The 12,733-nt window shown below is 38.3% G+C and overlaps 1 protein-coding gene across 1 annotated transcript; it reads right to left on the bottom strand.

Moving 5' to 3' along the window:
• Nucleotides 1–6,639: 6,639 nt before the first annotated feature.
• Nucleotides 6,640–12,356, bottom strand: LOC145765031 (ribosomal RNA-processing protein 8-like). The gene is made up of 6 exons (XM_082576766.1): nucleotides 11,799–12,356; nucleotides 11,040–11,185; nucleotides 8,132–8,261; nucleotides 7,409–7,515; nucleotides 7,224–7,320; nucleotides 6,640–7,044 (listed from the first exon to the last, which is right to left on the bottom strand). The coding sequence occupies exons 1-6, from the start codon at nucleotides 12,282–12,284 to the stop codon at nucleotides 6,922–6,924; spliced, it is 1,089 nt and encodes a 362-aa protein (XP_082432892.1). The 5' UTR covers nucleotides 12,285–12,356; the 3' UTR covers nucleotides 6,640–6,921.
• Nucleotides 12,357–12,733: the final 377 nt, after the last annotated feature.

The following is a 12,733-nucleotide window of genomic DNA, read 5'->3' as shown; positions in this document are numbered from 1 at the left end:
TTCGTCTGTCTGTATGTTTTCCACTCTATTGCTTTTAATCGTTGCGTGTTTCTCGATGCTTTTAGTTAGTTGTTTAGTTAGTTAGTTACGGTAGTCACTGTCAAGAAGTGAAATTTATTGCAGTTTATAAATATTTACAGATTCCTGATGAGAACTTAAGTTAAGTCGAAAACGTTTGAATGTTGAACTATTGTAAATATGTAATATACTGTTGTAATGCTCAACCAGTGCCGGATTAAGGGGGGGGGGGCGCACTGGGCTGAAGCCCAGGGCCCCCACTTTTGGGGGCCCCCACCTCAAAGAAAAAAATCTACTAATTTTTTTAGTTGCACAGCTGGAGATTACTACTTTAATTCGTATCTCAAACAAGCAAGGGTGGCTCACCCAAATGTGCTGCGGTGCTGCAACACCCCTGCTCAACCCCAGTAATTCAATTTTTCTTCTTTTTTTTAACAAAAAACATATTTATTTGATACTTTCATATCCGAAAATGGTACGGATTACGGGTCAAAGTTATGATAATGCTGCCAATATGAGTGGCAAGTATAACGGTCTTCAAGCTCTTCTGCGCGAGAAATGTAGTGTAGCTCATTATGTCCCTTGCACAGCACATTCACTTAATTTAATCGCCAGCCTAAATGTCCTGTAGAAACATGCCGTTCTGCCGCTGAGCTTTTTGAATTGTTGCAAAGCCTTTATTCATGGCTCGTCTCGTCTACTCATCGTTGGCAAGTCCATCGAAAATTCCTAGATGGTTTGCCTGTTTTGAAGACATTATCTGATACAAGATGGTCAGTTAGATATGATGCAGTTCTTCTTCTATCGAGTCTTCTAAAGTTCGTTGATACACCACAGATTGACACATTCTTCGGCAACGGAGTTATACACTGACAGGTCCCACCTACTGCACCGTGTTGCAAGCCGAGGGCAAACAAGAAGGTGATCCGCTGCATAGGCGTAGCCAGGGAGTGCGAAAGGGGCCATGCCCCCCCCAAATTTTCCAAGTTTGGATTCCAAAGTTGAGCCTTTTGTTGAAAATTTAATAAAGTTTGTAGAAATTTATATCGTTTTCCAAGACATCTGGCTATTAACACCCCCAAGGACTTGTTTTAGACTCACAGAAAGACACCAATAAATTTTGCAAATCGTAAATCGCGTAAAATTTACGCGATTTACGTTTCTTTGAACTAATTTATGGAAGCAATTTCAGAATGGCTTACTCTGTTGGGCTTTGTGTAGCTGAGTTTTTAGTGTTCTCTAATTTTAGCCGCAGTTTTTGCCCGTTCGTGTGTAAGAGTTATCTTTAATAAGTTAATAGCTGTTTATCTGCTAACAAATTTCATACAAATATTACTCTAAAAGTGTTTTCAGAAAGCGCTATAATCCATTATTTGAATGTAATTTTTCAAAAATTTTCCGGGGGTGCATGCCCCCGGAACCCCCTAGAATACGCGTGCCTTCGGCACGCTCTAACCCCCCTACCACTTTTATTGCTTCAACCCACCGGGATACGCCACTGCACATCAAGTGGCGATGGCTTTAAATCAAACACTTTGTTGTTCTCTTCAATTCATCAAATATTTGGCTCCCCCCAAAATTTTTTCTGGCTACGCCACTAGTCCGCTGTTTGGGGCTCGGTGCCACAAATACATGCAACTGGGCCCGTGTCGTAGCCCCACTCCACCATTCATTTTTAGCGAAAAATGTCACTTGATAAGGGCCCCCACTTTCAGCTCAGCCCAGGGCCCCATACACCCGTAATCCGGCCCTGTGCTCAACCCTGTGTTATTGTTGTGTCTTGCCTGCCTTTGGTATTTTTTATGTGTTTATCGATATGTTTGAAAAATTTGACTGTTTTTTTTAGTATAATTTACAAGACATTGAAAGAAATTGGAAAGCACAAATAGTAAAATGAAAAAAATACTAGAGGGCCCTTTTAGAATTCACATACCGGTATTCAATTTCTTTTGATTGAAAGAAATCGGAAAGCACAAAAAGTGAAATGAAAAAAAAATGGAGTTGGGCCCTTTGTGAATTCACATACCTATATACAGTGGCGTATTTAGAAAGTTTGTTAGGGGGAGACCAAGACATTGTGTCAGTCAGCCGCGTGGCGGCTGACTCGGCGGCTGTATACCAAAATGTCATATGATGCGCCAGAAAGGGGGGGAAGAGGGTTAGCTGAAACCGTCACATAAGGGGAGGGGGTCCAAAATCAAGAGCGAATCCAAAGAATTAAGTCACTGTTCCAATCAATGAACTAACGAAAGATATCAAACACTTCAGAACATAAACAATAAGTTAGATCTTCCGACCTCGAATACCTTTTGAACATTCTCGGTGATTCGAATTGACAATTTACAGTTTAATGCGATGGCTGTGCTTGGCAAATATATCAATGACTGCATCATACTCGAGTAGGCCTACATTATCCTTGTTTAAATACATCGGAGCTAGACCATTCAAACGTGGCTCGGTCATGGTCGTGCGGTAATAATTTTTCAGGTAGGCTACTTCAGTGAACTGAAACATCGCTCATTGGAGGCAGTTGTAACTGGAAGCGAAGCAAAGGTTCGAAGTAATTCATGGATAATCGGATAAGTGCCGAGTTGTTCATCAGCTTGACACGCATCCACAAGAGTTGCAGATCGTTTATCCACAGAAACGGCAAGCCAATTCGCTTTCTCCATCTTCGCAATTCAACAGTAGCTGCAAAGCAATTGCTTGGTTCAACATCCAGCATTTCATGGTAGCAGTCGAAAATCTCCTCGATCGGGCAGTCTTCATCTTCATGAATCAATGAAAGCAGAAATGTGCTGACTTTAAAAGCTAGCGAGCAGTGTTCATTAAATCTCTCATGAATTTGTGCCATGCAATTGTCAAGGAAGAAAAACTGTTGACAAATTACATTGCAAAAAGTAGGCTATACCCCCGCCCCCTTCCCGCGCTAGGACGAATCATCCAAGCAATTATGTGTTGGGTTAAAAATTTTTTTTGCAAAATTTGTATTTTTTTTTACCTGATCATTAGGGGGAGGCCATCGCCCTTTATCCTCCCCCCTAAATACGCTACTGCCTATATATTCAATTTATTTTATGATTTATCATTTCATTTTTAACATTTACACTACCGTAATTATAAATATCCTTGACTAGTGATGTCACGAGCAGAAAAAACCTGTCCGCTGCCGCACTGCACATGTCTTCCCGTAGGCTACACTACAACGCAAAACATCTCGAAATGTCATACTGCCTCTGCAGTCTGCACCATGAAGAATAAGAGTGCACTTGTGCAAGTGCACATCAAATGCAAGGGAATCTATTAAACAAAAGCAAATTTTTGAAAAAATTTAGGGCCTATTTAGGCAATTGAAGAACTTGCACCACTTGTTATCCACCTTTTATAGCTCATCTGAGTTGCTTTTTATTGAATGCTGGATACTTTTAGCAGAAACGTTCTTCTGTATTTACTTTTTTCTGAATATATGCACGTGAAATTTCTCTTATCTTCAAATACCTTATAGGCCTGACATATCACATGTTGTATGGTAGCAAAGTAAGCCCACTGAAATTGCTTTGATCCAAAATAAAAATCATTCTTTCACAAGTGACCTGTTAAAGTGTTTATTCTTGACACTAACCAAGGCTACCATACCCTAAAAACTTTAATTAACTTGAATGTGCCTGCATAAAATAATGACAGCTTTGCCTTGGAATGAAATAATGTTAAATAAAAATAATTAAACACCTGATTCTCAAAACTCTTGACACTGCTTTTGTTTACAAATTAAAATTCACAATCACAATGTTTTTACCTTGGTTGACTGAACAAGTAGTGTTGCCAGATAAACCATAAAAATGGTGAAAAACAATAATGTAACCAGATGACCAAATCTGAATGAAAATTAATAATTTCTTTAGTTTTGGTTTTATCCACAGATTTTATCGCGATACCGCGACGCAAAGTTCAAACAGTCAAAATTCTGCGCGGAACGGTGGTATTACCGCGTCGTCACTATACTCCATTGCCAGTATTTTTTTTATTAGAAATTGTTAACACTTTTGGCTTTCATTCCGAGCACAGGTGTAGCTAAGAAATGATAGACCTGTGTTTGCGGTTACTTACACTTGTGTTGTTTTCTAAACTGGTGAGAAAGTCTATTGAAGTGAACCACATTTCCATATCAGTACAGTGAAAGTATAGGCTTACACAATACTATAGGTCTGCTTGACGATAGAGGGCCCAAAATTATTCTGGCCGCGGGCCCCACAAAGGGTTTAACACAGCACTGGCTATGAGGAGTTGAGAGTGAAAGTCCTTGAAGGGGTGAAGAAACGATTCAACAAGTAGGCTACTTCAACGACATAAAATGCGTTATAGCATCATGTTTTCATCCTCCTTCAAGACGTCGTGGCTACAATTTCTGCACTACGTTTCCAAAATGATGCTGACGCACTGCAAGAAAAAGCCAAGACAGATGTAATTCGACTGTTGCGGGAGACATCAAGCCAGGTTGATACTGAGAAGAGTGACACCAACACCAGTTACGACTCCAAGGATGAATTTTTTGGTGTGTTGGCGCCATCCCGTGAAACGTCGGTGAAGAAGGAAACAGCAATTGTGAACGCCTTTTTTTCGGACAGGAGCAAGTCCTTGAGCTTTTCGAATACCGAGTTAAAACATCTGTTCATTAAATACAACACCCCCATTCCTTCCAGTGCTGCGGTGGAAAGACTTTTCTCTGTTGGAAAAGATGTGCTTAAGCCAAAGCGGGCAGGATTTAGTGACTCTCATTTTGAAATGCTCGTGTTTTTGAAAGATGCGTAACAATAAATTTCCCTTAGAATGTGTTTTCTATAACGACGTTAAAATGACAGCGTAAACCAATGATAACATTCGTTTTCAAGGTCATTTTTGCGTCACTAGGGACTTGAGTGTTTCTTAACTTAGTGTCATTTTAGACAAAAGTAGCGGTAGCGCACGCTACTTTGGTCGGAGTAGTGGGTAGCGCGCTACTTTTGTAAATTGGTAGCGGTAGCGCGCGCTATTTTGGTCCAAGTAGCGGTAGCGCGCTACTTTGAAAGTAGCAGGTGCCCACCTCTGATTGAACCATAGGCATACGAAGCCGAGTAACGTGATCAAGTTTAACATCTTTAAGTTTATTACAAATAGAAACACAAAACTACACAACAAATTAAGTATCGAACTCGTACTTTTGTGTTTCTATTTGTAATAAACTTGAAGATGTTAAACTTGATCACGTTACTCGGCTTCGTATGCCTATGGTTCAACAAGACAAACTCTCTACCGAAGCTCTTTACGTATATGCGTACAAATGAAAACGACCACTTGACCGTGTTCTACGATAAACCAAGACCAGAAAAACTGTTTTCGGCTGTCTTGCAACATTTTAACGAGTGTCAGTAGGCTACACCAGCAAAAAATAGCTTTACAACAAAAAGTTGTAACCAGATTTTTGGATGGAAACTTCAAAAAAAATTACACCAAAAATATTAAAAAATGTAGTTGAATGATAGTGTAATTTGATCCGAAAGCTAGTGTAATTTGATATTGCCAAAAAGAACCCGCAGCATCAGGCTATAACAGATCGTTTGAATCTACACTGTGAAATATTAAAAAATGTTGTATCATAAAATCAGAAATTCCACCTTCTATTGTTATTGAAGTTTACATTGATGAGAAATTTTTTCTGTAACTTTAGCGGGTTACGCAGTAATTAGGTTACGGTACTACTAATTACCCAGAGAACATTTTTGACCGCTGTTGCTATGCAATTTGCTTTTGTCACATTTTTTCGTTGTGACACTTCTGTAAACAATAAAGTTATTCCATATTTACGTAAAAGATTTTTAATTGTCGTATCCAGGCTTACATCTGATGTTTCTTCATGTCCACCTTCAGGCATGCCTTTAAGTGTCCTGCCAAAGAAACAGCCGCATGCTCTTGAGCGGTGTCGAACCGGCAAGGCTCTCACCACTCGGCTATGCAGCCGAAGGGTAAAAGGGGAAACCTCGAAAGAATAAGACAATTAGGCGTATTTGCAGTTTTCAGATGTAGTCCTTATTGTGAAAATATAAATCTTTTTAGCACTTTTGTGCGAACGGGGTCACAACTTGTTTGTAGATACAAGAGACAGAACTTGTGGTTGGTCGCAGCTGGATTGAAGGAACCTTGTATGAAGCCACATGAGTTTCTGTTATTGTTACATTCATTTTTCTTTATCGGCTGCACTGACAGCATGTTGAATGTACGGAAGCTATGTACATTGCAAGAAAGCCTGGTGTGTGTTGCGACCGTGCCATATTTTAAACTGATTGTCCTGCTTTGGAATCATGCACGTCATAACGTCCGCGTTTTGTCGCTTCTACTTTTTCTGGACGTCTGCTATGTTTGTCATATATTGTTTTTTTTCGTTGTGATGGTCAGAAATAAAAACAAACTGAACTGAAGCCTGTAGCGTTTTGCCACCATTTTCCTATTTTTATTTACCTTTCTGCAATTAATGTGGACCTACATATTTTTGTGTTGTGTTAAAATCGGCCTGCTTAATTCATTTTCTGGATCCACCCCTACTGAGGCCACTGGTAAATGAAGATTGTAACACCAAAAGTATTTCTTAATCAGTTTTATATGTTGAAAACACATAACTTCGATACTCAAGGTAGGTTAACAAGTGCATAGAATTTGCACCAAGTTTGAATTAAAAGCCTAAAACGCATGCAAAACACTTTAACTTATTGTACTCAATGAATAAAAACCGCATATTGAGAGTGATTGAGACAGTAGTCAAACGTGAACGCATGGTTCTTTTAGGTTGTGAAAAATTTCGGTATTACATGTGTTCTATTGTTAAGACCTTTCACTAAAAATTGTGACTAAACATTTTCGTCAGGAGATCTGCTATCTTTTCTTGTACAGGCACGGCTTCAGCACGAGGTCTTTCAGCGGGTTGTTGCGAGATGGCCTCTGGACGTTTTTCACTTTCTCAAAGTCAAACATATAAAAATGCGTGTTTTTCGTGTCCTGCAAAATTAAGACATTATTTAGCATTGGACACAAATTTAGTTTACTCACAACTGAAAGCAAATAGAAAATTAGTACACAGACCACAGTTAAATTGGAAAGAGATGATACTGAAAGACCAACGAGAGTGAAATTTACAGTAAAAGTACGTGCGACGAAAACCTAGCATAAGTACGTACTTGCTTCACCAGCTGAAATCCTATTTTCTTCAGACAGTTGATAAATTTCCTTGTTCCATCAAATCTGCTGGCCACCTCAGCCACTTTCAAGATGCCTCTGTAGAAAGTTTTGAAGGAATTACAACTAACTATGCAGCAGCCAGGAGTTGGCGATATGTAACTCAGGTAACATGAAATTGTCTTACTTTTGTTTCAGTACGCGGTTTGCTTCGTAGATAAAATCTTGCATATTTGTTCCCATCAGTGCTAGGCAAAATACAACAATGTTAACACTCTCAGCTTCCAGGGGTACCTGTGGACAATATTTGCTTGAAATGCTGCACTCACAAAGCTTGGTAAAATTATACCGATCGTGGTAAAAATACTTCCAAAAGTTTAGTTTCGGGAGAGAGTTCGCTTTTTGGTACCACAGACAGGCAAGGCACAACCCATTAGGGATCAGTGTTATAAGAATATATTTTACATATTTACAGATAGTTTTTAACAGTTAAACCTAAAGTATTTGTAAGGCACCTTGACCAAGATAACTGTATGGTTTTTCAGTGCTTCCATGGTGTAGCTTCCATATCAATAAAAGTAACATGTTATATATGCTGCTCTTTGGACATTGAAATGAATTTGAGCTATGCAGAAATAAACGTGCTTGATTGATATGAACTATAACTACTGTACAATTGTACATGTGTTTTAAAATGAAGGTAGATGAGTTTTAGATAAGAAAAGATGTTCATCGGTTCAACTTGAAGAATAAACCTGAGACATAAATAATTGTAGCCATTCTACAAATGGCTTATAAATACATGGTTGCAAAAATTAAAAATTAAAAAAATTTCAAATCAAACACCTATTAATCTGAACTTATCATGATGTGTGCAAAAATACAACACTCCTAGTCATAAATGACTCACGTTTGATATGTCAGCAACAGTGACATGCTTGTTTAAAGCACACAAGTCAAATGAATAGACTTTATTTTTCACACTTTGTGCCAGAAAGGCTTCACCACACCCAAAGTCAGCGATCGTTAACTTGGCAGACCTATGATGCAATAAACATTCAGCTGTTACAAAAACAGAAAACCAAAATCTTGAGTATTGTATATATTAACAAGTCGTACAGTATGTCTACAGCAGTGTTTCTTAACCTTTCGCTTTGATGGCACCACCTTGAAATCACCAGTCAATTCTCGCATCCCTTCCTAGAATAGCGGAAAAGTAATAGACACCTACGATTCAGAATGTTTGTTGAAGCCCGATAAACAAGCACAGCTTAATGTCATTTTATAAGTAACCCTAATGTTTCAGCTTCCTTATCCCCCTCCAGGGAACAGATCTCGCACCTCTTAGTGGTGCGTGCAGTCGTGCACTCCAAGTTAAAAATGCCTGGTATACAGCCTACACAATCTAACCTACAATCAGTGGCGTATTTAGAAAGTTTCTTTGGGGGGGGGCAAGACATTGTGTCAGTCAGCCGCGTAGCGGCTGAACTGGCGGCTGGAGGCCAATGGGGGTCTCGGAGTAGTACACACGGGGTACCGGTAGTCTCAACGGTAGTAGCCTACACAGAAAGTTCAAATTTGGAGAAAATGGATGGCTGTTAATCGGTTCAAATTTTTTCTACTTGGGTTACAATTAGACTTCTTTGACCCTTTTAATAGGGGGGGTATACCAAAATGTCATATGATGCGTCAAAACTGGGGGAGGAGGTTAAATGAAACCGTCAAAATACTGTCAGGTAGGGGGGAAGGAGTCCAAAATCAAGAGCGAATCCGCAGAAGTAAGTTACTTTTCCAATCAATGAACCAACAAAAGATATCAAACACTTCAGAACATAAACAATAAGTTAGATCTTCCGACCTCGAATACCTTTTGAACATTCTCGGCGATTCGCAATGACAATTTACAGTTTCATGAGATGGCTGCGCTTGGCAAATATATCAATGACTGCATCATACTCGAGTACAATATCCTTGCTTAAATACATCTGAGCTAGACCATCCAAACGTGGCTCGGTATCATGGTCTTGCGGTAATAATTTTTCAGGTAGGCTACTTTAGTGAACTGAAACATCGCTCATTGGAGGCAGTTGTAAATGGAAGCGTAGCAAAGATTCGAAGTAATTTATAGATAATCTGATTAGTGCCGAGTTGTTCAGCAGCTTGACACGCATCCACAAGAGTCGCAGGCAGGGAATGGGATGTGATGGAATGGAAGACAGATTTTGGGATGGAAGATGGAAAATGTTAAGGATGAAAAGGAATGGAAGATCTTGATGATGGGATGGAAGACAATCTTCCATCATTCCATCCCAATTCCATCATTAACTTTCTAACGCTTTATCAAGAATAAGCTTAAATTTAAGCTTAGAATTAGCTTAAATTAAATTGTTTAGACGACAATTTCGAGTTTTGCTTCGAGGGTTCAAGTAGGCCTACCAACGGAATCGGAAACTTTACCATGAAGGCTTGCCGGTTGAGTAGCCTGGTGAGTGCTCAGTTTGGAATAATGTGACCGCATGAGAACATTAGTCAGCTAGTCATTGTGCCCTCCCGGAATGGGATCATCAATAGATCATCATCAACATTGAACCAACGTAAACCGATGGTGGCATTTTGGGTTATAATAGCCTAGCTCACAGAGCGGTCGCCAACTAAGGTGCAAACTGATTCGGTGTTCTCGGAAATCTCTTTCAAACAAACACAGCGTGTGTGGGGAAGGATTGATGCTGCACCACTCGGGAGGGCCAATGACAATTAGCTTTAATTTAGCCTATGGTTTTTAGGTTTATTTATGGCATATTCAACGCGGAGATCACAAAATGTGAAGATGGAAGATGGAATGGAAGAGATTTCTGAGATGGAATGGAAGATTTCTAAGATGGAATAGAGATGGAATTGAAGATGGAAAAAACGTCTTCCATCCCATACCCTGGTCGCAGGTCGTTTATCCACAGAAGCTGCAAGCCAATTTGCTCTCCATCTTCGCAATTCAATAGTAGCTGCAAAGCAATTGCTTGGTTCAACATCCAGCATTTCATGGTAGAATTCGAAAATCTTGTCGATCGGCAGTCCTCATCTTCATGAATCAATGAAGGCAGAAATGTGCTGACTTTAAAAGCTAGCGAGCAGTGCTCATTGAATCTCTCGTGAATTTGTGCCATGCAATTGTCAAGAAAAGGAAGAAAAACTGTTCGTTTGAAATAGATCTCCCAAGTTTCAGCTGGAATGTTGGTTTGATGTTGTTGTCTAGGTGCTCTCCAGGGCATTCGGATTTCTTTGCCAAAAACTGAGCAAGCCTTGCCAAAAGATTGGTGAAAAAGCCTATTATCGCCCCTTAGGTCTTGCAACACAGTTACGTTTAGCTTCTAACATTCACCATTGCAAAATTCAACATAGCCTATGTGTAGGTCCTTGCAGGAGCTTATTTGTTGTGCTGCAGCACCATTACACGAGCCATCACTGTATGCAGTGTATAGGCCTACTAGTGATTGCTTTCTTAATTAAATATTTTTAACTTACTGTAATCAAGATTAAACTAGAAGTTGATTTGAAAACTCAGAATAATATTGGCAAATTACATCGCAAAAGTAGCCTATACCCCCCCCCCCCTCCCTGCGCCAGGATGAATCATTCAAGCAATTATGTCTTGTGCTACAACTTTTTTTTTGCAAAATTTGTAACTTATATATTTTTAATTTTTTTTACCTGATCATTAGGGGGGGGGCCATCGCCCCTTATCCTCCCCCCTAAATACGCTACTGCCTACAATATGTATATATAACCAAAAATAACTGTAAACATGTAAAAAACGTACATACTTAGTTTTCACCCATTTAATGATTGAGTCAAGTGGTTTTACGGGCCACTTAGCGACTTGGTTCAAAAATCCATTGTGGTAGATATCGAAGGCATCTGAACTGTTTTCAAATAAATTCATGGTCTCTTTGCTACTCCTGGTATACATCTAAAAAAAATTATAATAATCATGACATTTAAAGAACATTGCATTTTTTCACCTTCCAAAATGTGCACTAATTCCATAACACAACAATGGAAATAGACTACCTACAATCTACAATGCTGCAGCATTTGTAAATCAACCACTAAGATATATTGGTTCAACATACACGTTAAAAGCTTACATTGAAATACCAATGGAGGCAAATTAAAAACATTAATTTGTTGTACGTTTTACATATACGCTAGTTGACAATATGAATATGACTCCCCATAAAGATCACAAGAGAAAAGATTAAAAAGAACAGAGGCCAGCAGCAATACAAAAGTTAAAATGTATATTATTCAGTAACTGGTAAAAACTGGAAATCATAATCCTTTAAGTTCGTAGGCTTTCAACACTGCAGGTCTAAAACTATGAATTATCAAATAATCCAAATAAAACAGCCACTTTTAAACAATTATGTTGAGTAGCCTATTGTAAAGGAGCATTTCACTGCATTGTTTATTACGGTATATACTAAACAATTTAGGTTTGACATAATATTAACCTGCAAAAGAATCTCAAAAACTAAACAATAAAAACATCTTATAAAAACTAAAAATCATAAGAATATCACCTGTTCATTAATGTATCGAAATCTTGAAGATTGCAGCTTAGATGTTAGCTTATCTTGCAATAATTTTCCAGCTGTTGGTCTTTGATGGTTCACCTCAGAATTTTGTTTTTCAGTAGGGTTCAAACAACCATTTTTTTTCATTTTTTTTGCAGTAGGTGGATCGTCTTCTGTTTCAGATGTTGATGTGTTTTGGATTTTATTTTTCAAATCAGTCTTATCCTCTTGTTTATGTTCAGCATCTGATTTCAATGTGTCATTACTTGCTGCATTAAGTTTCTTCTTTCTTGCTCTTCTAATATTTTTTTGCTTTCTTTTCCATTGTTCTCTTGTAAGCCTGTTTGGAGATCCTATAGAATTTTTCTGTTCCACATTAAGTGGTGGCTTTACAATAATAGCTTTACTACCAAATTCAATTTTATCAAATAAAGATTTTGAAAGAGTCTTCTCATTTTCTGTATCATCCCAAATAGTGTCCACTTCAAACATGTTACTGGGTAAATACTTAGAATTTTTTATATAATAGCCTTTAATACAAACTAATAGGCTACAAATGATTTTTAAAACCACAAAGAGTCTTTTAAGTATTTCAGAAATGCAAAGTTCGTAAAAAATATCAACAAAATAGACTTGTGCAAATATTTGATTAGGCCTATATATATAGCTGTTTGATCACTGTTGGTACCAATTGCTAACTTCAATATATATAGTTATTATCTTTATTAGTTTGTTTACTGTAGGCTACCGGTGGCGGTATGTAATTGAAAGATGAATAAACACTCTGCTTTACAACATCTCATACGGTAGCCTATGTTTATTATTATAATATTTTTGGTTTATACCAATATATGACGTTGTGGTATTTTTGACCAGGGCGGAGACTTGCACACCAGCTACATAACTTCAATGCACATTATATTGGTAATACAACACATACC

Source organism: Aplidium turbinatum, chromosome 2 (genome assembly GCF_918807975.1).
Source record: "Aplidium turbinatum chromosome 2, kaAplTurb1.1, whole genome shotgun sequence".
NCBI lineage: Eukaryota > Metazoa > Chordata > Ascidiacea > Aplousobranchia > Polyclinidae > Aplidium > Aplidium turbinatum.
The sequence above is the reverse complement of the archived record's forward strand: the minus strand, read 5'-3'. Positions and strand labels throughout refer to the sequence as shown.